The sequence below is a fragment of the Anopheles moucheti genome, chromosome 2 (genome assembly GCF_943734755.1).
Source record: "Anopheles moucheti chromosome 2, idAnoMoucSN_F20_07, whole genome shotgun sequence".
NCBI lineage: Eukaryota > Metazoa > Arthropoda > Insecta > Diptera > Culicidae > Anopheles > Anopheles moucheti.
This window is the reverse complement of record NC_069140.1, coordinates 9,707,343-9,734,692: the sequence shown is the minus strand read 5'-3', so window position 1 is coordinate 9,734,692 and position 27,350 is coordinate 9,707,343. Positions and strand designations below refer to the sequence as shown.

Genomic DNA, 27,350 nt, shown 5'->3' with positions numbered 1-27,350 from the left:
TTCACCCTCCCCGAGAGTGAACCGAACCGAACACCAGAACCAGAACCTGACGGCACAAACGATTGGGCGTGTCAAACGCAGATGGAATGCTACCCCGGGAGTCATTGTTTGCGGGATGTGTGATAGAAAAGCGACGAACAACATCAAAAAAACCCAACCCAAGGCCACATTGAGATATTTCTAGCGTTATAGCAAGACTTTATTTTGTTCCAAGAGCACTTATGTTTGTACGGTGGCAATGCTTTAGAAGCAGCGATGCTTCGTATTCTAAACGTCTTATGAGTACGGGAATGAGTCATAACTTAAAAAGCCACCGCGGAAGTCCGCTGTGGGCACGGTAATACTATGGTCGAGCGAAATACTTGAGTTCCGCCCGGAAGCGTCTAATATCACAAGGGAAGGTTTGTTCAGGCGGTTTGCTTATAGGAGTCGGTGCAACGTCTCGTGCACCGCAGACACCAGTAGTAGCAGCCATAGAGTGGTAGTGGTTGAAGAACCCGCGCCGCTGCCGATCTGTCCGAGGTTGGGTTTAAAGTCGTAACAAGTCGGGAAATTGGCGGGAGCTGGTAGCATCTCCGATCTGTCACCGACCTTCAGCACCAGCGACATACCGATCTCAGCATGGAACTCTATGTGACAGTGGAATAACCAGTAGCCTGCAATAGCGAGAGAGAGAGCGCGAAATATCGTTAGAAAATCGTTGGTAAGAGGAATCTCCACGTCACTCCTCAACGTACCGGGATTGTTCGCGATGAACCGAATGATTGTGTAGCCCCCGTCGGGAATAGTCACCGTATCCTTGATCGGAGCCTTCTTAAGCCTTCGGGGCAATCGCCCTTCCTCGTCCATTCGGCGAATGTCCTCCACCGTCGTGTTGCGACTCACACGGTCCATTCCGACCACGCGGAACGCATGACCGTGCAGGTGGAATGGATGGTTCGCATCGAACGTGAAGCCCTCGTCGATCATCACCATCTCCACCGTAGCGTGCAGCGGTATCTGGATCACGTGGCTACACTCGCAGAACTCCTGCCGACAGTTGCGCTGATCGCGCATGCTCGTCTCATTGCAAAACTGGCTCTCGTCCAGCACGTCCTTGCCGGGCAGGAACGGTATCGTCGGCATGCGCATTGAGATGTGGTTTAGCTGCGGTGTGTACAGTCGGTTCGTGTTGTTGATCACCTGCTGGAACCCGTACAGCGACGGCACATGGAAGTGCGGATTGTCTTTGCCGTAAAAGTCGTAATACACGTAGAACTTGTAATCGGTCTCGTTGCGCAGCAGCAGCAAATCTTCCTGATCCAGTGCGTTCGTTTCGGCGATGGTAATAACGTCCTCCGCCCCGGGGCCACGGTTCAGGGAGTTAAGCTGCACGCCCGGTGCCTCGTAATCGTACGGTGGCCACGACGCATACTCGGTGTCCTCCGGTGCTCCCCGATACCGCAAGACCGCGAACTGGTACGCCGAGGTAAACCGCTCGTCGCAATCCATCAGCCCGCGGAAGCGTATCAGATAGTTCCCAATCGGTTGATTCGCTTTCACTACGAAGTCGAACCGTTCGCCTGCGTAGCTCACGAACGATCCCAAGTCTTCCAGCGGCTGTATGCCGAACCCGTCCGACGCGATCACCGTCAGGTTGTGATTCTCCACCGACAATTCCACCGGACAGTTGAGGAACTCGGCATTAATCAACCGGAACCGATACCGACGGCCCTTGTCCACGTAGAACACACTGAGCGGAATGTGTTGCGACTCCGGCACAACAACCGCATTGAAGTTGACCGTGCGCGACTGTCGCTTGGTGCGATGTCGCACATCCCCCGAACGAAGCACTGTCTTCAGGTTAGTGTTGCTACTACCCTGCAGCAACTCCACTTCGTCCGGCGTGGGTTCGATCGGGTCCGTAGTCGTCCCGATGTCTTCGGCAACCGTCGTTTCTTCGGCATCGTCAACTGCAACCGCTTCCGGTTGTGACGTAACGGGAAGATCCTCATCCACGATCGGAGCTTGCGTTGTGGTCGTTGTTGTCAGAGACGTTGTCTTAGCAAACCGCTGGAAATATTTGCCCCGTCCATTGATCAACAAGTTCGGCGGTTTATTGTCACCGGTCGAGTGATGGTGTGCGGCAAACAGCGACACACCCTGCTCGTGGCCCCAATCCTGCACCGTGATCACATGCTCGGACAGATCGTGATCGTACAGCAGCTCGTGTATGTCGTTATCCTTCCGAATGATCAACGCCCCAAACGCTCCATCGCCGCGCTGCATGCCGGTGTGCGAGTGCCAGAAGTGCGTGCCCGGATTATCGGCCCGGAACGTGTACCGGAAGGTGGTCCCCGGGCTGATGGGACACTGCGAAACGTGCGGCACACCATCCATGTACGGTGTGCGCCGTTGATGCAAACCGTGCCAGTGGATGGTGGTGCTTTCGCCCATCAAATGATTCTCCACATCCACCACGACGATGTCGTTCTCGCACACCTCGATAGCCGGACCCGGCATCATACGATTAATAACCGCCACGTTCCTTCGCACACCGTCCCCGGCGATGCAGTGCGGACGAGTGCAATCGGTCGCATTGTAGGGACAGTTAAAGCAGGCCTTGCTGAGCGTACGATACCACTCGAGCCGGAAACGGTAGTAGCAAGTTTCCGGCTTACGCCCCAACGTGCAGACCCGCTTGCAGGGATGATTGCTGTAGCTCTGTTCCTGGTAAAAATCGGCCCCGGCTTCCTGCTCCGTTGGGGGCACTGTCGTCGATCCCGGTACCATCTTCGCTTCGGTGTAATTACACACCCTGCAGCAGTCACGCTCGACCACGTACTGGTCGGGGCAATTTCCTACCGGTGGACACTGCCGGCGGCTCGAGCTGATCGAAAGGAAACCACTCTCCTTGATGCACCGATACAGCAGACACCCGTCAGGACTTGCCCACGATTGTCCCTCGCGGTAGAACTGATCGTCGAACTTGCACTGGGCCTGAACGCACTGCGGGCAGCAATGTTGATGCGAGCTCTGAGGCTCAAAACCCTGCAATTAGAAGGTTATTTACAATTAATTTCACACGATCTTTGGGTTCCAAAGTAGTTCAAAGTGGAATTGATTGTACATACCTCCGGGCAGGTGGTGTTGCACTGTATCCCAATAGAGTTGACAAACGTTTCGTTCGTTTCGTTCCGTAAACATTCGTAGTTCATGCAGGTAGTTTCGTTTACCATATTAAACCACTTCTCACCGATCGATCTCGTGGTGATCTCACCCTCAGCGTAGACCTCACAAAAGTTGTCTAAAATGTAACAAGAAAGTTGTTAAGTTACTGGTGCGGAATGGAGTGGAAGATCTACCAACCACAACGCTGCAGTGTACAGCACGTTCCGGCAATGTTCCGTGGGCGAATAGTTCGATTCTCATCGCAGAACTCGATTGGCGGTGGACATGCACTGGTGTCACAGTACAGCCGAAGGATCTCACAGCAGGGATCCAATTCGCGACGGATCCGTTGACCCGGTTCTAGCGACACTGCCGAAACATTTGACAAGGGCTGGCATTTACTCGCATCACAATCTGCAAGGACCGAATTATTGAAGAATTAGAACAACTTCATTACTGCTAGAAGTGGAAGAATGCTAGAGGAAACTTGTACCAGAGGAGCTTGTTCAGGCACTCATTCCCCAAAACATGTGCTCCATCACGTAATGTGACGAAATAAGGTAGGGTAAACCATTATCTAAACGATGATTACGATAACACATCTTTGTTTTTTTGACAACCGAACTCCGAGACAACACCACGGTTATCTAATTTAAATTCACAACAGTAGCCAGTAAACGCTGCCCAACTGCATCCAACCATCCGCAACCCAAAAGGTCTCACAACGTGGTTCGGTACGCGCGCATGTCAAGTGCGAAAAATCGCTGATCATTGTCAAGGCACTTTTGTTGTCCCACTTCACACACAACCCACCCGGTGCTGAATGATAGCGATGACCTCCCGGGAGCTGATGTACCCGTACATCACACCGCTGCCTACCCCTAAGGGTTGGAAGTTTGAAGGATGTGCTTTGATATTCGGGACAAGATAACGATTATGATGAAATCGTATCAACACTCTATGGGCACGAATCACCGGGAAACCTTCGCACGATGCGACGTGACGATACGGCCCGATGGTGGTTGGAATATTTTCTTCCGCATAGCCTTCACGCATTGGATGCACTAAATCTTATGACACTACGTCGTAAGTGTTCAACGGCTTTACTTCAAGCTTTTAAGCTCTCCCTTTTACGATCAAGTTACCACAGGTTTGAAGGTCATCGAAGTGCATTGGAAGCATGGTGCCTCTCAAACGTTACCAAAAAGTGTGCATTACACGATCCAACTCTGCGAAGAATGAGTTGCAATACACTACCTTCGATGGGTGTATTTGCCGCAATGGACTATTAACATCCTCTGCTGAACAACGCGATGAAACTAGCCGGACGAAGCCGCTGATTGAATGCAAATCAATTTTAATAACAGACATCACCTTTACGCCGTCAATCAGAGTCGATCGATCAGGAATACAGTAGCCGAAGCACCTGTGCGCAGATGGCATCAGGTGGCAACGTGTGACACTCATCGCCTATTACGGGTCGCGTTCCTCCCGCTAATTATACCTTAGATCTACACACGGAATACAAAGTAGATCACAATCAAATGAGGACAGCATCTGCTGATGGAGGAGGAGTTCATTAAGATTTTGCAAAATAGTTTTACAACAAGGATTTGATTCCCGAATGATTTAAACTAAAGATCTGTAGATCACATGCAATTCCATCAATTAATGTTCCATCCATCAGGCAAATATGTTCCACTCCGAAATCAATTATCTTTCACATTATTCTCAAACGACTAAGCGTCTTGCTATCGGATGCATCCGATTGATGGCACGCTGATAATGAGCATGAGTGCACTAGAATTGACACAGGGCCACGCTAATCCCACACTCGGTTGGGAGGTGTTGTCTAATCGGTGGGTGTTCTGTCTGAAATTGCCGATCGTCAAGAAACAAAGCAAAACCTGAGGCAATAACGGCGATAACGCTGGATTGCTACAAAAGGGTAAACGAATTGGCAACGATCTACCCTCTATGTTATGTAAGTTCACACGATCAAGTCACTTCTACATCACCACCACCTATCGCCCCTATCGCAACCGGCTGATCGAAGATTGCGTGTGAACGTGAAACCGAACCGTTCCGAACGCACGTTGCACGTAGGTGCCGGACCGCGAGCGTACGTGATCGTCCAAAGACGCGAAGTATCTTCATACCCTTCGGCCTTGACCGTGGACCTCGTCGGTGGCCCACCGCATGCACCATACAGTGGCGGTGATGCTAGTTCTGAAGAGAACACACAACCTTCACAAATCCTCCCCAAAGGCCAATTTGAGCCGCTAATGAGGCTTCCTTTGGATGCCGGCGCAATAATTGAGCCCGGGATTCATTCATCAATCATAAAACTGTTTTACGATTACTGCTCTTGTCTCGTGGAATGGAGCCTGTGGCAAACGAGTATATAGTCGTCAAGAGCTAGAATCAAATAAAACATCCGTACTCGTGAGGACTTCGCATTCGCGCATTTATTTAGCTGTCGCATAAATTATCCAAGTAGTCCGGGCTACTAAAACTAGATTGGCGTGTAGTTCCGGTTGACTGTACCATGCGTGCGATGGACTATAATTTTTCAACACTAAACATTATAACTACAACGTACTCCAATCCGATCCGATAGAACCCTTACGTGTGTCATACATCAGAAAGTGAATGGCCACCCGATGCCGGATGGAGACTGGCAGCACATTCTGATTAGGCGAACAGTAGGATGTCCGCGTGTGAAACCTCGCGCGCTAGTAACGCAAAGGAGAAGAACAACTTCTCGTTACGAAAAGCGCTCGTTCCAGTTCATGTCGCATGGGCAACTCGCAGGAGAAATCAAACTCGCAAAGGTTGCAATCGATTTCGAACGATCGGGCGGCGGTGGCACCTTACGATGTCCAAATTAATTACCGCCTCAATCCAATCAACTATCGACGCAAGCGCGAGCGTATGCGTACAGCGACACACATGCACAGCCCTGTCTCTATCGCTTTACTTCCCGATCGTAGTGGCAGTTGGCAGCGTGAATCATAAAAGGGTTTCACTGCCCGCACGCGATCAACGATCTGTGACGGAGCGGTTCATGTCACGCGTTGGAATGTCCAAGAACGTGGAGATCGCTACCGTTAACACACGCCGTACGGGCACTTTCAAGTTTGCACCGTTTAACAGGGAGCCCCTAAGTCCCGCTGTGCTCCAGTTCTATGATGGTTTGAGAGATGGATAGAATGATGCAAGCAGCGTGCGGATTATTTGGAAGGTGCGTAAACTGGCCACCGCTATATTGGGAATCCCCGGGAACCGGACCCTTACGAGGGTCCAGATGCAACCGGTTTGTAGCAGCTGTTAAGACAAGAAATTCATCGCAGGAAGATACCCGAGTCACATACATTTCTGCACGTCAGACATCACCCCCCCAAAACCACACTACGCGAAACCAGTTTCCGTCGGATTGGATCCACCGAAGATGATCTTCGGGGTTAGTTTCGAAAAAAACAACAACGCAGCTGGTAAATCCCACAGAATTCAAACCAGGGAAGTGAGTTTTTTTTCACTTTGTGCATCGGAACGGGTCGAAATGAGAGGTTTCAGTATTTACGATCTTCGCAGATGGGGCATTTTGGGTTTTGCAGCAGTTGCCTCTAGAATTCGGGGATTTTATTTTACCATCTCTACGCTGCTTACCTGCGATGACACTTTGCGTGTGACCGGGTTGAACCATCAGCATCAAGATGGTGATGGTCAGTAAGGGTAAGGATCGCATTCCACGCCGGCGATGTCCGGCTGTTGACACACTATCGCTGATATGCATAGTTCCGTTAGGGGTTGTTGATACTGTTGTCTTTACGGGTTCTGAGTTCTCTTTCACAAGCTATTCACTACCCTGTTGCATGTGTGTCACATCATCCGCTCTTGTGCCATGTGCTATCGACGTGCGCTCGACAATATCTGTGGAAGATAAACGTCACGAATTAGTACAAAAAACAAACAACTTTTAGCACGAAAGCAAGCGAAAAGCTATGATGAAACACTGGCACACACTTTCATCTTTGTTTCATGCGCGAAACGCAATCAAAATGTATCTGCTAATCAGGCGAAGAGATCCATGTTAAAGCCCCCGATTTGCATAAAAACGTTGATGATGCGTTGATCGTCTGTTATCACGAAGATCGAACCACAGCGTGTGAAGCGCGTCTGTACGCGTCTGGAGAACGTTTTTACTTTCGCCGATTCGCGCTGAAAGCTGATAACTCAACGTCAGTAATTGTGCTTGCTCATCTTCTTATGTGTTCGTCCACGCTGAAATGAGATTCATTAACACGTGGGTAGACTGATAGCAGTACTGCCCGAGAAGATAGGGAATTTTTATTGTTTAACAACAGCCCTAGCGCAGAGTCTGAGATAAACGAAGATCGCAGTGAAGGGAGTGATGAAAATGACGCTGAGATTACAAGTACGTCCGATAAAGCTAGCTGTCTTTATCCTTCCTTCCAGTAGGAAGAGATCGTAAGGACGAATTCTTGGAGAGACAAGTAAAAGGGTGTGACAGGAGATTATTTGTTCCGGTGTCCTCATACGTCCTCACATCAACTGTAATTGATGTTTTACACTGAAAAACTTGGGTTATCTTAAAATAGCTTTAACATATCTTATGGAAGCTACTCGATGGATGTCACTCTGGTTAACCTTCACCGGTTTGCATACTAACGCTTCCGAGCACGATCTATCATCATCGCTCTATTGCAAACCATTTTACACCATTCAGGTGTCAGCATCCACATGGGGCTCGTGCTATTTGACATACAATTACCCATGATTGCATAACGATGCTGCTTAAATGAAGTGTAGCCTTCTCTGGGTACTTGACCTAGTCGTTGCGATACTCCATACATATCGGCCAGTAAGGCAACAGCTGGACCAGCGCAGATTGTGATGGCTCACGCTCTCATGCTCCATGCCAGATTTCATCCAGCATCTGGATGCGTAACTACAGAAGGACGGTAACTCCTGGGGAGTTATCCACTTACACTTAAAAAACTGGAACCATTATCATACTTCATGATAAAAAAAGAGCGGCAATTCAGTTCATTCCAGTTCCGCTGTATAGTTTTTAGCGGGTTTACACAATTTTGGAACCTTGAAAGGTGTAATGATCATGTTTACCGCTAAACCATTAATGTGACCGAAGTTGTTATCATTGAAAGTCACCCAAATGCGTGTCCCACATGTCCCATCTCTTGGACTTTTGATTGAGCCATTACGGTGTGCTTCTCTGTATCAGCTCCTCCTATCTTTCAGATCTCTCATGATGCTGCATCGGTTTTTGTTCTGCAGCAGATCAACATTTGAATGATAATAAACATATTGTTTATGATTTGTGAGTTCGTTTTGTGGCTTACACCTGTTCATTTGGCTCACAAAGCTAAGGTTTCGTTCCTTGGCTACACAATGGACGACCTTCCCGTCCCGAAAACTGTGCTGCACTATCACAACCTTCATCCGCGGCTAATCGTTAATAGGCAAACCCTCTCACTCTCACTTTCCAGCTTCAACCAAATTAGTGCACATTACGAAACATTGTGGCTGACACTTTGTTCAGGTTGCTTTGATTGATTTCGATCGGAACACATCTACCGGCCGGTTTGCGTTGCGTTGCCTGTGAGCATAAGTTTTCGATCGTGGACGCACAATAAAGAACAGAAGAAGCATAGACGAACGATCGATCGATCGATCAAACCAAATGGAAGTTTCAACGAGTTGCCTTTATGTGTCAACTTTTTGTTCCAAAATTAGTCCAATATTTAATAAATTATATGAAAGTATTTTGGCTAAAGTTAAGCATAAATATCGGAAGCAAATCTTTACATCAAAAGAAAGAGAACGTTACAAACGACTAGGAACTACTTCTAGCCGCCATCACTTCCTGATGTACGGAAATAAAACATCGTTTGCCACAATTCACTGAAAATTTGCACACAACTTCCGTCCTGCGGTGGATCCGCGTGTGCTTTTATTAATCCACTAAATATGCCACAGTGGCATCGTGAATTCTTGTCTTGCCCCGTACGGTTCCGGTGTGTGGTTAGCAGTAACCGGCTGTGGTGGGAAATGGTAAGATTGGTTGTGATCGAGATTTAAACAACGGCCATTCAGGTTTAATCTTTCCGCTTCTTCTGTAGCGACTTATCGAAGATGCATATTTATGAGGAAGCCATTTTTAGAAGCTTGTTTTTTGGAGCAACAAAACGAATGGAATTATGCGAAAACCGAACATTAAATAAACGGATGGTAAAGGTGTATGTAGACGATATGTAAAGCGTTGTTTCTTAATTTTCCTCACTAGGTTTGGCTATTATTTTGAGAACAAAAGCACTTTGAGCACTCTTATGGCCCCTTAAATTCTTATTTGGCACGTGCATGTTGTGGAAACACTCAACAATAACAAACTCATAACACATGCCACACAAAACTTTTGTTCAATCGAGCAAGCTTGCGAATGCTGTCTAAACAGCGCGTATCCAAATACATGAAACACTTCTTCTTGCAACATCCAATCAATTACAACCAAGGACATTTAAACACACTTTAAACACTTACATTTCACAGCTGATCAATCGTTATCAACGGTTCTGCAAAAAAAAACCAACGCCGCGTGAGAACGATTCTTCTGCCAGCTTCCTCACGTTTAACGACTGGATGACGCCGACGTAAAGCAACAAAAAAAAACGGAAACGGATACAAAAGCACTCACAATTGTCGGCTACGACAAAACTTGTCACTTATCAAGCAGACGAACTAACCGCTTGATACAAAAACAAATAGATTTAAATTAGACGACACCGTTATCACGCGATGGGGATAGGGCGGGGTGTTTTATCTGCCAGGTACTGCACACACCGGTGGAAGAACACCCTTTGATGTGGTTGCTCCAGTGGAAGAGCTTTCATGCGAACACACACTGTGACACTTTTCCTTTCTTCACATTCCACAAGGTCACACGCGTTTTCCACGTTTTCCACTTCCTTCTTGGCGGCAATCTCGTCACTTCACTTTCCTCTAGTCGTCTCCACCACACCACGACGGACTACGAACCAAGGCAACGAAGCTACCGCTAAAGCACCTGCAGCAAACCTAGCCTCACTATCGAGCAGGCCTACACAGGCTTTTGGTAGGTGGCAGACAAACGTACGCCGATCGACTGAACGTGCGATCCGTGGGCCCGAACGCTTTTAAACCAGCTTCACTGTGACGTCACGAGTGACGGACGGTGCGCGGGCCAAACCGCACGCACGCTAAGCTACGCTACCACCGAACACACCGAACGCGCCTCTGTTACATCGGTTACGTGTGCGACCGTGAAAACTCGATATTCTCGACTTCAAGAAGGCATGACGATCCTTCCCCCGGTTCTTTTGGGGGGTGGGAATCCCGACGACCTGACAGATTAAAGTCGTCGTTCCTTCCCTAGATTGGTTTAATGATTGAATCAGAATTCTTAAACGTAGATTAGTCATCAAGAATGGCACAATTAGCGAATGTTATTGTATTTTAAGTTTCGAGTGTTGTTGAAAGGGAATTCTCTTGGAAAGGGGGAATTTTACAGCGTGCGCTTATTAGTGGCGGTAGCGTCACCGCTAAGCAGCTTTGAAGTTTTATTTTGCATTGTACAGTAAATCCCCCACAAAACGAGTACCCCTTTTAACGCATTGGTGGCATTAACTTGCAAATTTAAATGCTACGCAAATACCTCTCTTAACGAGCAAATTTTCACATAACGAGTTTATGCTTTTTATTTGCTTTTATTTTTGAATAACTTTTATTTACCAACATTCAATTCATTGCCAACAGAAAAGCAATTCATGGCATACTGTGATTGCTGTTGCAGATGGTTAAAGATTGGGAATAAAGAAGCTACTAAAGAAGCTCCGGAAGAGTTCTTTCGAATTCTCTGAATAAATTGTGCCGAGAAAGATGTTTTTGTTATAAAAAGACTATAAAAAGAAAAGAAAGATAGAACCAATCCCCTAATCTAAAGGTGTTCAAGTGACATGTACACCAAAAATGTTTGCATAACTTTTAAAATTTAAAGGCCCTGAAAGAAACTGCTTGTTTCTCGTCTTGCCACATCCTATGTCGATCAATACCAATACCGTTCATAATGGTTCTTGCCAGACCCAACAATGCATCCACTGTTATTTAAATTTACATGTTCAATATTGAACGTTTCATGAGGGAGATGTCGATCCAGGAGAAACATTGACAAAGTTATTTCAACCGGAGCAACTTGAAAGAATAAATTTAATTAATTAACTAAACACCACAAACCACACTTCTTTGATCGTTTAGTAATAAAGAAATAAGACTTTAAAAAATATTAGCCAAATTTGGCTTCGGATATATCGCTTTAATTCACAAAAAAATTGTAGCAAAAACGGGCCACGCTCGATTCATTCCATATCTCGATAAGTGCCGGCGGCCATTGCGTTTTTGGGATCTGCTTTTCCCCTTTGTCACGATGGGAGGAGTAACGCACAAAGGACATGCGCACACCGTACAGCAAGATGTATCCCGGGACAGCATCCTTTGGAACCTATATAAGAGTCTAGCAGATGCAGGATATCCGCTGTAGTTCCGTTCTGCCGTCGGAGTGACAATACCAATCCGGTTGTAGAGCCTTGTTGTGGAACTTTAGGAAGGCAAAAGTGTTTGGTGTCCTTTAAAGTGTGTGTCTCCGTGTTGCTCATCGAACGATGGATAAAATTTGTCGCTCTCAGTTGCCGGATTCTTCCTCATCACCACCATTGAGGTTATTGCCGTGATCCTTGCTTCTGTTGCTACCATTTCCATCCTTCCTACAGCACGTCAGAAGGTCACGAGTTCCCTCGACATCGTGACACGCGTGGAGTTGTTGAATATTGATCTGTGTCCACTGGATTGCACTGTCTGCGTCAGTGCCTCCGTGTGTTTGTGTGGTTTTGTGTCCCGTCTTCCTATCTGGATAGTATAATTGCATCTGAACCTTGCGGTGCCTAAACTGGTCAACACGATTTTCTATTTCTACTGCTGCAATGGATGTGCTTGCGTACAACGCTCCGACTGGGTCGTCGTACAGTGGCATCGGATTCCACAGCTTCGACGATGAGCTGATGGCAGATCTGCCATCGTGCGTATATGCACAGCATCATCAGCTAAACGCGGCACCCGGAAACGGAGGTGGTGGTGGTGCAGGCGGCAGTAGCAACAGTGTCGGACACGGTAGCCACACCAACAATGCACCCAACTTGAGATTGAACCCCAACAGCATACGGCAGATGCAGCATCAGTATTTGCATCACACAGGTAAGAGAGAAGACCTAGGCTGATATCCCTAGGGAGAAGAGAAGGTATCTTCTTTTTCACACTGTACAAACCCTGGACACGGTTCGGATAAGATTTTGTATTGGTCCTGTCGGTTGAAGTCTGATGCCACCATCACTGATCCAATTCTTCACTCTGTTGATTACAGAACTGATCAGATAATCAAAGAGCAATGTTCATTAAGGCGTCCTCAACGACTCCTACACGGGATTGTAACACGCGAATATTCATTTATCCTTGATAGAAGTTATTAAACTCGCCTCATAGCAATTAAATTGCGTAATGTAATGGAAATTTGTAACAGACAGCGCTAACCTTTCCAATGAACCCTACAGGAAGGTTATTATCCAGAAAGAAGGTTACAATATGGTCCGTATCCTGGCGTTGTGATGAGTCTTTCTTCCGCATAGAAGAAGCTGAAGCATGCGTAATGGAGCCTCTTATGATACGGTGCACTGAATCGAGACGCTATCGTACAAAGTCACGCACAGCGTCCCACAAACACATGCAGCATGCGCTGCAACTAACTTTTATTGGCTAATTTTGTTTTGCATTCACCTTGAAGTGCACAACCGAACCAGATTGTTGGCTTTAATGCAATTAAAATACCACCACGTGCATTGGGGGTTTAACATCTTCGTGAAAGATCCGGAAGAACCTTCGCGCGGTGTTGTGCGAGCAGGCCTTTAAGCGAACGGACGATTAGATATTTAAAATTATTAACCATCTTTTAACCATGCCGTCCTGCAGAATGTCTGGACTCGTCGACACCGCCCAGTCCATCCCTGTCGACGACGATGGGGAACCACCCGTACAATCCGCCACCGTACAAAATGCAGCGTCAGCAGTCAAATGTTCGCGAGCGCAAGCGAATGATGCGTTCCGCACCGAATGGGTATGTATCGGCAGATTGTCCAGGAGTTCAACATCTCCCTTTAAGACTATTCCCCTAATGTGAGCTCCTGTATTGTGCCTTTTAACAGCAGCATTAATTCGGCGTTTGACGAGCTCCGTGTTCACGTGCCAACGTTTCCGTACGAGAAACGGCTCAGCAAGATCGATACGCTACGGCTAGCGATCGCTTACATCGCGTTACTGCGTGAGGTCCTCGAGGCGGACTACGATCCATTGACGTACGTGGAGAAGTGTCTCCGGGGGGAAATTAAAGCCGATCGGGCACACTGGAACACGAGTGGTAGGTTATCGTCGGATGCTTGCATTTACTTCCAATCAGGATCTAATATTACTTTACTATTCCGGTCACTGGACAGATTTAACCGCACGACTGTCGTGGATTAACTGGGAAAATCTGGGCGTTCATCCGGGCAGACGTACCATCCTTACATCGCTGGCGCTTGGCTCATCGGAAAGTCTTGCCTGTGGACCACCGCCACATTTGATCTAGATGGTTGCTGTTGCTGTCGCCCAGCAGCTCCTTTGATGTCTTCCGTTTCGTTTCTTAATCTAGTGGAGTACTGAGAGTACATGTGGACAAACCGTTTTATTGTCCCTACGGACTTCACGTCGCTATTTATTCGCATTAGCTCGCGCTTACTCATCCCTTCGAATGTATTCTCTAGTTCTTTATCGTGGCATAAGATCGTCCACTAGGGACACTTGGCATATTTCAGCTGAAAATAAAACTACTAAAACAAAGTGGGTTGTGTTACGATGTTCAAAAATTATATTTTTTTCGTCCCTTACCATCCAATGGCACCATTTTAACAATCTTCCCTTAAAAGTAATATAAATCAAAGAAATAAAACGAATATACGAAATTACATACAGCCTGGACGGTCTGCCGTTTGATCGTTCCATCGACTGGGACCGCCACTTCCACTACCGGCACTGTCGCTGCTCGTGTTGCGCAACCGATGTATTGGCTGGCGGCTCTGGATGCGCTTCCGCTTTGCGACCGGACTGTACTGTAGCTTTGAACTCGGTAGTGGCCCTGCAACTATCGCCGGAACGTATGGTTGGGTCTGGGTGGACGCTACACGGCGCCGCTTTTTACCATGCACAATGCGATATTCTTCCGAACCAGACGATGACGTGCGTGTAGTACCACCGTCCGATCGGGTGTATCGGTGCTTCAGGTAATCCGCAAAAGATGCCGCTCGTTGTATAAGTCCACCACCGCTAGCCGCGGTAGCTGCGTTAGTGCTGCCTGTCTCAAGCGAATGTTCTTCCTGTATGTCGCTGCGCGAAGCTAGGCGAATAACGTTCGATACGATCGACCACAGTTTGCTACCACCAGTGTTGGTCACTTCCTGCGACTTTTCTTTACTTTCTTGCTTCGTCTGCAATTTATCCGGCAAACATTTGTCCCGTCGTATTCTGGGACGTCCCTTTACCGGCACCGGGTAAAACACATCGTCCGAACCGGAATCGTTTTCCGTATCTTCGACCGATGCATCGTAAGCTTTGAACGTGTCGCCAAGCCCGACGGCCGAACAACTGTAACTCCGTGCCGGAATACCACCACATGGTGTGCCCCAAATGTCGTCGATCGAGTTATTTTGTGCACTGGGTTCGTTCTCTTGCTTTTCCATTTCCTGAAGCGCTTGGAAAGAAATCACTTTCTTCAGCGCCATTCCGCTCGGTTTCGGTGTGACTGGGTAGCTGTCGGCAGAGTGTACATTTGGCGGATTATCTCGCCGATCAACGATTGCATTCGCTAGCAACGAATCCATATCACGATGCGTTTCGTAGTATTCAGAATTTTCGGTTGAGTTCTGGTTAGGAGCAGAGTTTCCATGGTCTGTTACACCAACCGTGACAGGAGGTGCGAGCTGAACCGTTTCCCGACCCGGATCACCTGATCGTACCATGCGCTGAGCCTGGATCGATCGAGCAGCCATTCCACCGCTGGTTCGCTTCAATGCCGGTGTAGTACGGAGATCCAATGGATCTTTAACCGGTGACGCTATCATACTATTCATACCGCTGCTCATCGTCGAGTTGAAGCTCATCTTACGCTGAGTGCCCGATTGAAGCATCTTCGAGTACATTCCGGTGTGCTGTGCAATGGCTCGCTGTATACTCTTCGACATGACCTGTCGCAATGGTGTCGCGACCGCTTTCGATCGATTCCGTATTATGGCCCGCACCTTGTCCAGCTCGTTCGGCACCAACGGTGATGCACCGAGATCTTCCGTACGGCTGTCCGTTTCGCTGCCACTGCTACAGTGAATGCTTGACATCTGGCCCAACGTGGCCGAGTAGGATTCGTTCGGTTGCTTTGGCCCTGTCGGCATCAGCTGCCACTGGTACATGGGAGTTGAAGTGGTACGAACCAATTTCCTCGATCCGGCTCCATCCGGCCCATCCATCCGTAGCATCCCAGAAGCATTCACCTCCGATGTGTTGTTCGTCATCGAGAGCATACTTTCGAAACTTTGTCGACTTTTTCGCTTCCAGCGCAGATTTATCTTTGTCAGCGGAGTCAGCATCGCTTCGTCCACCTCGTCGATTTTATTGTCCGGTTCGGCAAAATCACCCGACGCAAGACTGCTTTTTCTTCGTGGGCGAGTTTTTACCATCCCCACTCGATCGTCCAATTGATCGGTTTTAATATTTTCTTTATTCTCATCACCAGTTGTGGGGATTGAATCGCCTGAGGTGACGGTTTTGGTGCTTTCGAGATGACATTCACCTTCCTTTTCCGGCGCATTCTCGCAAAACAGGAAGCAATTGTTTTTGTTCTGAAAGTCGGCTAATGAATAGAATACCTGCAACGCAGAATTTGAGTCATCAGCGGGGATCTCTGAGAACGTCCCTATAGACGTAATGGACTTGATTCCAATGAATAACCTTACCTTTCGACATCGATTACATTCTAGCGGTAGATGTTCCTTCAGGATGTGCACAATGAGCAGATTGTTCGGTGTGATTTTTGTGTCCTTCCGCAGCGGGAACGGTCTGTCATTGCAAATGTAGCAAATTTTACGTAACATGGCGTCCTCCTGATGGTATCCATCTTCGTGCTTCTGTCGGCACTTGGCGCAGCAAAATACCTGCAGGCAGGTTCTACACTGCACCTGATTTGGTGGAAGACAATCACAGTATGTCATGATTGTTGCGTAAAAAGTTCCATCCAAACTTACCTCCTTGGGTATGATCATTTTCCTGTTCCAATCACGGGCGTTCTAACTCTACTTTCGACGCACAGCAATGACTACCAGTTCGGAAATGTGATGAATGTCCTGACAGCCCAACACTACTACCATCATCAACGACCGTTCTTAGCAGTCTTCTTAGTAGTTGCACTTGCAGCTACTGGAGGATCGACACCAACACCAGCATTCGATAGTTTTCGTTGTTGAGCTCCGAGTTTTGTTCGATACCGGACCTCCGACCGTCGCTGATTCAATTTGGCCCTAACTTCTTCAACGCTTTCCCGTTCCGGCGCGTACGAAATGTGCAAGGTTCCACCGTAAAAGTTGCGTGCATCCAGTAACTTCTTTGCTTGCCGGGCTTTCTCTAGCTTTGCGAAGCACACGTGAAACACATCCGTGAACGGCTCGAGCATTAGCTCATCTGAACCTGCATGCTCCCGTTGCCAAACGTCGGTAATATTGCAAATCGTTTCTAATGCACCGTACCGGACCAACTCTTGCCGTAGCTCACGGAGCAAATTTATTTGCGGAACACCAAAAATCAGTAGATGACGCGATTCGTTCGCTACGGAATAAACACGGACGGCAGTCAACTGGCGAGATCGGCGGTAAAGTGGTCGGTTTTGACAATATCGCTGACGAATGTGATGACTGTCCGATGAAATATCTATTTGTTTCGATGCACCGTTCATGCTAGCTCCAGGCGGAAACAAATTCTGGCGGAATAAGTGCCGGATTAAAGAATTAGCGAAGGATAACGCAGTTTGTAGTTTGTTTTCGTTTCAAACACACGAGCAAATGTCAAACATCACTGGAAAGCCTATTATGCAAAAAAGGCCTTTTGAAGGAAGCATGCCCAAGCTCCAAACGTCACACAAAAAGGCGCCCGATGGAAGCCGGACGGGCGCCGAACGGGCTACCGTCGGGTACGTCGGTACGTCCTAAAACCTTGTAAGGACCCTGGTATGGTGGAGTGAGCGCTGTCCGGACAGTGTCGACACGTACGAAAACGTGAGTACATGTTCGTAAATCGGAATGCACGAAGGTCGCTCTTTTCTCGTGCCAGAATGTCTGCGTAGGCTTTATGTTGTCCATCGCCTTCCTCAACGCCTCTCACTCAGTAGTGTCGGGTAACTTCGTCAGTGGGCTACTGTGGAAGAACTCTGCAGGAATCCTCAGCGTGCTGCCATAGACGAGTTCGGCTGATGACGCCTTAATGTCGTCCTTAAAAGAGGTTCGCAATCCTAGTAGGATTAAGGGCAGATCTACCCAATGCGTGGTGTCCTTACTACAGATGGCTGCCTTTAATGTACGGTGCCAACGCTCGATCAGACCATTGGCCTGCGGATGGTACGCCGTCGTTCGCAGGTGCTTAGTGCCCAGCGCCTTCATGAGCTCGGTGAACAAAGCTGACTCGAACTGTCTTCCCTGGTCCGTAGTGATAAACTCGGGAACAACGAAACGAGATACCCAGGTAAGCAGAGCAGATGCTACCGTTGGCGCTGTTATGTCTGCTATCGGAATAGCTTCAGGTCGAAACAACGGTGTAAACAGAAAAAGCGGACGTCGCTATTCCCGAGATCACGTCGGGGTCACCAGTTTTAGCTTCCTGAGCTATGTATTTGTCTTTTACGTCTGTGTTGAATTGGGGGTTAATATAGTGCTATAAAAGCACCCATGATGGAGTCAAGCGATATATGCACTGCAGTGTATGTCTTCGTCATGAATTTGCGCTAGATGCACCAAATTGATGGTGCAGTAAAAGGTCGGTATGTATTTTGGTTTTGTTGAAGCCTCGGCCTCAGCGAAAAGTGTTTCCTGAATTGTATGGAGGTATAAATCTCTCTATTTTGGAGGTATGGAGGTCTCTATTTGGAGAGGTATGGTCTCTATGGAGGTATGGAGGTCTCTATTTTACATTCATTTTCGGACACTGATTCCAGTGGAACAGCATCATCATTACCGTCATCAAACCGTCATGAGTTTGTCTCGTCTTGTTTTCCTGGGATTGTAACGTAAACTATTGTCAATACATCAGAGGGGCAAATATTATGTAGCAAGAACTCTGCTTGAAACCAAACGTTACAATTATAATGTAACTTCTTCTCTATGAATTCTCCTTCAACTATCTTCTTGTATTTGTCCTATCTCATTCGCATTTTGGAAGTATGTATGACGTGTATATGATACGGGATCTTATTTAGCCTACTGTAGTTCTTGTCCACTAGTATCTACCCAGCCAACCAGACTACGACCACACCCATATAGCCATTCTACGACCACAGAGTCTGATTAGGGTCGTAGAATTTTCATTTGTTCTACACTACGACTTTGTGGTCGTAAAAGCAGATTGGTTCGAAATCGTGCTATTTTATATCATACCCATATAGCCATTCTACGACCGTCGGTCGTAATAAAGTCATATAAATTTCATTTTGTATGGAAATGGTCTTTGTATATAATACTGGTTTTTGGCCATGCTATCTAACGCCAAGGAGGCACAGAAAAAAGTCTGGACAACAACTATAATTGAAAACAGGTTTATGATCCAACTGAAATGTGTCTGAAACATGTTATATTTCACCGAACTATCGAAACATTTCATCGATTTCGGTTGAGTTTCAAATCTGTTTCGATAAATGTCATACAGCTTATCGAAGATAGCGATATATTTCGTTTTTTCCTATCTGTCATGTCAGAACAATTGTCAACACTTCCTTTGACATAAACCGTGTGTTTCTGTGTTTTAGGCAATCAATAGTGTTTTTGAGGCTAATATTAGCTATCTTTTAGCTATTTGAAACGTAAGTAGCCGTAAATATTGTTAAGCGAGTATAATCTGATTATGGTTCCTTCGATTTTCAGTGATAGGAATGGATTACGCTGCAAAAATAAGGAGAACCGGTATGCTGTACAGGCGTCGTACTAAAGTGGAGAAAAGCTTTCAGTACAAGAAGGGAGAACGAACCTTTGCGAACATCGATCTGGCAACAGGTAAGATTACTTTGCACTTTCCGACAGGAAAATACTGTAAAACTAGGAAAACTTGTGGTGTACAACGATCGGAGATGATTCGTTTATCTGTGATTATTTTTATTTCAGTTTACGGCACAGTACAATAGAAAGCAACTGGATGTGTAAAACTCGATTGAAAAGGCTTGCTGCAAAATTCTTCGAATTGACGAGAATCTAACGATAACCATTTGCAAGTAGGACAATTGTATGGATGATTGGTCGCACAACGAATGCTCCAAAGAGAGAACACGAATTTCGTTAAATTTGTGAATTGTCATCACAAATTTGACGAATAAATAATAAAGAACGAATATATTTCAACGAAGGAATTTAACGGTTGAATTATTTCATTTAAACTTTTGCAAGAAATGAAACTGCGTTGCAAATTTCACGACAAAAATGAAATATTTCAATTTTATGGTTCATATGCTATAATTATGGCCCGTTTTATATATTTCACGGAGTCTTATAATTGCTGCTGTAAGTAATGCTTTAAGACCGCTATACGACCGTCCTATATCGGTCTTAGAAGGGTCGGATATCGGGTTTTGGCTAACTGGGCAGAGTCTGATTAGGGTCGTAGAATTTTCATTTGTTCTACACTACGACTTTGTGGTCGTAAAAGCAGATTGGTTCGAAATCGTGCTATTTTATATCATGCCAACAGAGAATAAATGGGAATAAAAACAGAAACTTTTCAAATGACTGGAAAACTTTCAATATTTAACTGTTTCGTTCTTAAAAGTTTTCACAAATTTCGTTCAATTGCCAAAGACTTGAAATACAACGAAAATTGCTTTGTCAAATTTGGCATTTCCATTTGACATTCCAACGCGTGCTTTATCTCATATGAATTGATAGAGATTTGGAGAGGTTTAATTTGGATTTCTTTGTGGTTTGTGGTTGTGTGAATTAAATTAAAGTGAAATATCAAAAGAAAACTACGCGCAAAACTTAAAAAAAGTGGTGTTTTGTACCGACGAAAGCGACTTCTGGACGAACTGAGAAACGAAGATACTGCTCATACTGCCGCAGAGCTACAATTTAACCAAACTGATGATGGTTTGTTTTATTGTCTATTATTTAGACTATTGGTTAAAATATAACAGTAATTCATTCTTCGTTTAAGGTGTAGTGAAACCAGGTTGTGACACAGCAGAAGAGCTTGTTGGCGATGCATCGTTCATCGATGAGAAGGAAGATAACGCTGTTCCTAGTGTCTCCGGCAGCTCTAGTGATGATGAATGTGAGACTGACGAAGAGGTCATTGATTTGGCGAATTTCATGTTGATTTGTATGAACTGTCATCACAAACTCGACGAAGAAATAATAAAGAACGAATATATTTCAACGAAGGATTTTAACGGTTGAATTATTTCATTTAAACTTTTGCAAGAAATGAAACTGCGTTGGAAATTTCACGACAAAAATGAAATATTTCAATTTTATGGTTCATATGCTATAATTATGGCCCGTTTTAAATATTTCACGAAGTCTTATAATTGCTGCTGTAAGTAATGCTTTAAGACCGCTATACGACCGTCCTATATCGGTCTTAGAAGGGTCGGATATCGGGTTTTGGCTAACTGGGTAAGCATTGATTATTGTATATTAGAAGCATAAGTTCTGGTGTTTTGCCTATGAGCGGACACCAGTTTACCTAAATAAACATAAACATAAACATAAACTTTTACAACGAAGAATATCATATGCACATTCATAGATCGGATGCGGTGAAGAAAATTGTAACCCATTTTAACCACTGCGAGGCCATCTCTGGAGCTGTTGTGCGATGTACAAGGATCATCTACAGGTAAAGGATCCTCTTCTAGTACAAGATGGACCTGTATCATGGTAAAAAAGCACATTCATTTCTTTCATTATTTTGGCTCTGCCAAATCTTCTGCCAAAATTCTTTGGTTTGGTTTTGGTGAGCTAACACTTGCAAATTGTTGAAAAATCGTCTGAATGTTAATAAAACGTGTTTGTAAAATTAGGTAAAATCTTTTTAAAAGCCATATCAGATAAAATTGCTGACCATAATGCAGTAAAAATGCCTTAAAAACACGTGCACTCTCTGACTCTGTAGCGTAAATCGACAATGTTAGCCCGTTCGGCTGTTGTTTGCATGCTGGGTGTGTAAATTCGATTGATTTCAAATGCGATTTGAATGAAAATGCATTATACTTATGTAATTTTACTGGGTATAATTAAAAAAAAACATAAGAAAATCCTATTTTATACACTATTTAGTTTCTAATGCCAAATGCATGTTTTATGTAAATCCAGTTATTTTCAAATAAAAACGAAGCGTTTTACCACAGCCTGCAGCTGTCAAACGTAGCGTTTCGGTGCATGGGCGACCGCATACCGCCACAAAACTGGTACTTGGTACATTTCATCCTTTTCCTGCGTCGTAGGTAGCAGAACGGACGAACGATTATCCTCTGCTTACCTGGAGATGCACAAAAGCAGCGAGACTGCCGGGAAAATTGTTACATTCATTTCGGTCCTCACTGGCAACGGTGTCCTTTGGGAGAAAGGGTCGTTTGTATCTATAGACGAAGAGTGAAACCGGTGAGTAGGCGGTGTGATATATTGCAGCATAAAATGTGAACCTAACCTCAAATTGGTGTGCCAAGTGGTGTGAAGAACGGCGTGGCGCTCCACGGAAGTTAACTGCACGAAATGCGTGAAAACTATTGTTTCTAAAACCTAAATTGTGTGTTCGGTTGTTTGCTTGTAGCCGTGTAACGATGGGACGTGGTCGACCGAGAAAAGATACACCGGCCGACGGCGAAGGTCCGGCATCCAAAATCCAACGCAAAGGAAAACGTAAGTGGTGTTCTCTTATCATCGGCAATGCTCTAAAATTAGTCTCCCCACAGACAATTATTCGTGCAACGTCATTAACGCGTTTCGCTATCGCCCTGTTGTGGTCTATTTTCAGTCGAGATACCATTGGCAACGCTACCAAAGCTATCGGGCAATGTGCTAGCCTGCGGTCAGGGTGAGATGGGTCAGCTGGGCATGGGCGAGGACGTCATGGAGAAGACGCGGCCCGCCATCGTTGAGGGCCTTTCGGATGTGGTACAAATATCGGCCGGCGGTATGCACAATCTGTGCCTCACGAGGCACGGCACGGTGTATTCGTTCGGTTGCAATGACGAAGGTGCCCTCGGTCGGAACACATCCGAGGAGGGCTCGGAGTTTGAGCCCAAGCTGATCGATCTTCCTGGATTGTGCGTGAAAATTTCTGCCGGCGATTCGCATTCCGCCTGTCTGCTAAACGATGGTCGCGCATATGCATGGGGTTCATTCCGGGTAGGTTGTGATCGTTTAGATTGATACGTAACAATTCCCATTTCCCCAGGGGTGACACCAAAGGCTGCTGCAGCACAACAGCGTCTAAGGGTTTTCCCGCCAAACTTCTCTCGTCGCTCTGCGAGAGTTCCCATGATCCACGTAGCATCATTACCTGCAGCGAAAAGTTCCCAGCTGTTATTATTATTATTATTATTATTTCGGGTAATGTTTTTTCGGGTGCAAGAAACCCAAACGGACAACAGCGAGACGCCAGCTGGCAGCCGAACCATGTGCCTGTAAAACGAGGGGAAAATTTAAAGTTTCCTTATTCCTGTTCCAAATTAGTTTACCATTCTGTTTGCTCTACACGCTTAACTGTTCCCACAGCCACTGTAGCGTGGCACAAAGGAAAGAGGGAGAGAGAGAAGCATCCTTTTCGTTAAGGAGGTAGCGTAGACCTTTAAATCCTCCCCTCGTCATTAACGGCCTTTCTTTATTCCTTTTAGTTTCTTTTTCGTGTTTAATGTTTTTTTACCTATTCGAAAGGTGCAAAATAGTGTCGCTGTTGATTCGTTTACGATTCTTTCGAATTCGTCCTTTACGACACGACTGCGATCGGCTACACGGATATTTACCAAGCTAGTGGTAATCTCGCACTTGGAGCACCCGTACGAGTACCTGGTTACTCTGGTTTGTTTGCTTCGGGAAGGTCTGAGATAAGGCACGCGAATATGCCTCAGCAAGGCAGCTCTTTGAAAAGGGCGTTCGCTACCAGCAATGCATCAGTTGTCGATGACGCGGTGCTGTGGCAGGGAGAATACTGAACTATCGCCGAAAGGAAGCGAGCGGTAATCACATTTAAATGTGAATACATGTTGCTCATCAGGTAGACAGTATTACCTTCTTGTTACGTACTGATTGAAAACAGCGGATTGCCGGCCATTTAAGTCAAATATGCGAGCTACTATCGGGGAGTGAGTATGGTAAACCTACCATTTGATCTCCTTGCAGGTAGAACTCAATTCAGACTAATCTATCACTAGCTAGTCACAATTGCCAAACATGGTTGTGTCCATATCCAATACGATCGCGTCGATTGAGTGGAGGATGAAAGAGAGAGACATAATTAACATTATGACGAACTCGCAGCATCAGGGTTGGTCCTCCCGTGCTAATTGGTTACCATTTCCTTTTGCAATAGGTTATCGGCAAATTGGCACGGGAAACTAGTGCCAGTATCGTTATTAATGTGTAATTTTCATTTCACAAGGATTCGCACGGAAATATGGGACTTACGCTCGAAGGCAATAAACGGTTACCGATCGAAGTGTTACCGGGCAACCGGTGGGTCGATATTGCATCCGGCTGTGACCATCTGGTACTGCTGTCCGATCTGGGCCACATCTACACGGTGGGCTGTGCAGAACAGGGTCAGCTCGGTCGCGTTTCGATCCGCGCAGCATCAGGTGAATCTCGTCGCGGAAAAACACAGCTCCTGCAGCCGGGTATAGTGACAAGACGTGGCAAAATGATCGTAGCCGATGCTATCTGGGCGACGACGTACTGCACCTTCTACAAAGACTATCAAACCGGTCGGATATTCGCCTTCGGATTGAACAACTACTGCCAGCTCGGTGTACCGAACCCAAGCGAGCACGTCGTCAAACCGGTATTCGTACCGGAACCGACGAGTTTCAACGAAGTTTTACAGATTGCTGGCGGACAACATCACACATTGGTATTAAAAACGGACCACAAAGTGTATGCCATCGGGCGGAAGGAGTACGGCCGGCTAGGGCTAGGAGATAACGTTGCAGATGACGCGAAAACGCTACATCCCGTAGAAGTTCTCGGTGACAAGAAGGTGGTCAGTGTGTGCTGCGGAGAAAGCACATCTTTCGCCGTCACAGACAAGGGCGAACTATATGCGTGGGGTATGGGCTCCAGCTTGCAGCTCGGCACGGGACTGGAAACGGATGAGTCCAAACCGGTGCGTATCGTCAGCAAACAGGTGGCAGCGGGTAAAGTGATCCTGAAGGCGTCCAGCGGTGGACAACACAGTTTGTTCCTTGTTCAGGAACCACCGGTAAGTGATCACAAATATTAAAGCTAGCAAACGCGTTGAATTCTTCGTTTATTGTTTTGTTCTTCTTTATCGGCACAATTACCTCAAGAGGTCTGCCATTTTTGTGGTTTCTTTGACATTATTTACCCCCCATAGCCGGATAGTCAGGATTGATTGTTTATTGTTTTAGTTTTAATTATCCAGTCGATTTGATTAAGTAAAATAAGTACTCTTTGCATATTTTAAACAAAGGTTTTGGCCTAAAACAATCTTTGGGTCGTCTACTTTATTGTAAACTTTGTCCCGAATTTCATGACACATTCCGGCCGTAAAGCCGATGGAATGGACGATCTTTATAGTTCCAATTATCGCAAATTGTTAGACTACACTTGGTGTGTACCGTTTGATGGTTTTCCCCTCACATTTCATACAGTCTGTAGCAATCTGTCATTTGAGAAACACGTTTCTCGGGCAGGCAGACAGTTTGTTGTTAAAAAAGATACCTAAACGGCTAAAACTAAGGCAGAAAGGTTCGAAGGTTTATCTGTTTCGAGCACGTTGCAGTTCATTGCAGTTCAGTTCTTCGTCCACTTAATCGACATTTGTTGCATTTATTCTTACAGACCGTAACCGAGAAAGCATCCCCGAAGGTTGCTGCCGCTAGCAAGAAGACAAAACCGGATCCTTCGAGTACGACGGAGACGGCAGCCAACGGTGTAGCGAAACATTCCGAAACGAGTAATGGTGATGAATCGGCAAAAGTGACGAGTAAGGTTCCCGAAGGCAACGTACCAACGGCGTCGAATGGTGTAGACACGGATGTTCCGAGTGATGCGAGCACTGGGAAGGAGAAATCCGCAGCTCCAGCGAAAACAACAGCAGGCAGCAGCAGCGGTGCAGGTCGAAAACGGAAAATTCAATGAGAACGCCCAGTTCTATTCGGTAGCCAACTTCTTCTAAGTAGCCAGAGTGAGGGTAATAGATCACATCAGGTAGTGCCGATAAGAAAACATCATTAAAGTTCTTTGTGTGCCGTGCCGTGTTATATTTATCTGAAATGATGTTTTAACTAGCAAGTTGCAGTTTTGTCCTAGTATCTCCGTTTTGTTCTCTATGTTATTTACACCTCCAGGCGTTAGCGTCGGCGTGTTGGTGTGTGCTTACTCTTTTTGTTAGTCATTTATCCTTTCTCTGGTACAGAAGATTTCGTGTGTCGATTCAGTATCGAGAAATAGCAGGACTCAGGAATGAGTTCCCATAACACACCCATTACACTGCTACCCATCACACGATCCTTTTTTGTTTGTTTTACTCCATGGGAGTAGTACTGTAGTATTGCATTAGGAGGAAGATCCTGTAAGCCCAGTTAGTAGTTGGTGGTGACATTTGCCTATTTTATGTGGCAAAAGACACGAATAAATGCTAAGTGCCACTCTAGCCGTTTGCACAGTTTAGGTAGGTTTTTAAGCAATCTTGTTGATAAGTAGAATGTTTTTTTTTCAATTTCGTTCTGTGAGGGAAAACGTTGCTGTAATATGAAATCGACTGAGTAAAGATGCGAATAAAATAACTTAATAAATGATTTTGATAAAAAAATACATGATTGTTTTCAAATAATAATGTGGGAAGGTTTAGGTCACACAGGGCAGTTGCCACGAAATCACAATGATTGACGATCACTTATCACGACAAGATGGATAGAAAACTGTCGCCAAGGATCTGCGGTAAGTTGAACTTGTCGGGAATGACACACATCGGACTTCGATCCTTTTTTTTAACGGGGAGGGAATCTTCGAACACTTAAGAGGAGGGTGGATACGGTTGCCATAAGCGTTTGTAAACCACCGTCCATCCGGTGAACAGTGCGGGATTCACCAGGTCCGCTAATTCCGGGGGAAGGAATTAGCGTCCTGGCGCGACCTCGCTGAACCACTCCTCGACTTGATCCAACCCTGCCGATGCGCTGAGATGCGTATTACGCCTTGCAGGGGCGTGTGTGCTATGCACCCTTGTCGTCGATCCTCTGCTGCTGCCGTCGCTGCTCCGATGTCCCCTTTCGCTGCTTCTGCTGCTGCTTCGACGTCTTCGTGTGTTTGTTGGCTTTGCTGCTTCATCTAAAAGAAAGAATAATGGAAAGAAATAGACATTAAAACTTCCTGAGATGCTGCATCGCCAAACAGCATCTACAATGTTTTGCGAGGTTATCGCCGTCTTCGCCGTGCCATCGGTGGGCTCACTTCATTCCACAACTGTTGCGGTGTCTTGAAGATTAAACTGGCGGCCGTGCGTACTGCGTCCCAAGTGTCCTTGTCGGCGCACATCTCTGCCACAAGGTTCTCTATGGTGAGCCGGGT

At 46.1% G+C, this 27,350-nt stretch overlaps 5 protein-coding genes across 6 annotated transcripts; 2 read left to right on the top strand and 3 right to left on the bottom strand.

The window, feature by feature from the left end:
• Nucleotides 1-203: 203 nt before the first annotated feature.
• LOC128307062 (uncharacterized) lies at nt 204-9,765 on the bottom strand. Its single transcript, XM_053044781.1, has 6 exons — nt 9,733-9,765; nt 6,820-7,083; nt 3,349-3,564; nt 3,114-3,286; nt 738-3,030; nt 204-656 (listed from the first exon to the last, which is right to left on the bottom strand). Exons 2-6 carry the CDS (start codon nt 6,944-6,946, stop codon nt 421-423), a joined length of 3,045 nt encoding a protein of 1,014 aa, XP_052900741.1. The 5' UTR covers nt 6,947-7,083; nt 9,733-9,765; the 3' UTR covers nt 204-420.
• Nucleotides 9,766-11,885: 2,120 nt separating this feature from the next.
• Nucleotides 11,886-14,133, top strand: LOC128307088 (twist-related protein 1). The gene is made up of 5 exons (XM_053044813.1): nt 11,886-11,941; nt 12,248-12,474; nt 13,243-13,387; nt 13,476-13,687; nt 13,764-14,133. The coding sequence occupies exons 1-5, from the start codon at nt 11,886-11,888 to the stop codon at nt 13,895-13,897; spliced, it is 774 nt and encodes a 257-aa protein (XP_052900773.1). The 3' UTR covers nt 13,898-14,133.
• Nucleotides 14,134-14,167: 34 nt separating this feature from the next.
• LOC128307072 (mitosis initiation protein fs(1)Ya) lies at nt 14,168-16,712 on the bottom strand. Of its 2 annotated transcripts, XM_053044801.1 has the most exons (3): nt 16,599-16,712; nt 16,311-16,532; nt 14,168-16,223 (listed from the first exon to the last, which is right to left on the bottom strand). In XM_053044801.1, exons 1-3 carry the CDS (start codon nt 16,614-16,616, stop codon nt 14,271-14,273), a joined length of 2,193 nt encoding a protein of 730 aa, XP_052900761.1. In that variant the 5' UTR covers nt 16,617-16,712; the 3' UTR covers nt 14,168-14,270. The 2 variants fall into 2 exon arrangements, with proteins under 2 accessions (XP_052900761.1, XP_052900753.1); XM_053044793.1 differs by lacking the exon at nt 16,599-16,712 and having other exon boundaries at nt 16,311-16,565.
• On the bottom strand, nt 16,613-17,318 carry LOC128307096 (RNA-binding protein 48). The gene has a single exon (XM_053044825.1). The coding sequence runs from the start codon at nt 17,300-17,302 to the stop codon at nt 16,724-16,726; it is 579 nt and encodes a 192-aa protein (XP_052900785.1). The 5' UTR covers nt 17,303-17,318; the 3' UTR covers nt 16,613-16,723.
• Nucleotides 17,319-22,048: 4,730 nt separating this feature from the next.
• On the top strand, nt 22,049-26,592 carry LOC128303182 (regulator of chromosome condensation). Its single transcript, XM_053040052.1, has 5 exons — nt 22,049-22,202; nt 22,372-22,460; nt 22,576-22,949; nt 24,202-25,017; nt 25,620-26,592. Exons 2-5 carry the CDS (start codon nt 22,382-22,384, stop codon nt 25,917-25,919), a joined length of 1,569 nt encoding a protein of 522 aa, XP_052896012.1. The 5' UTR covers nt 22,049-22,202; nt 22,372-22,381; the 3' UTR covers nt 25,920-26,592.
• Nucleotides 26,593-27,350: the final 758 nt, after the last annotated feature.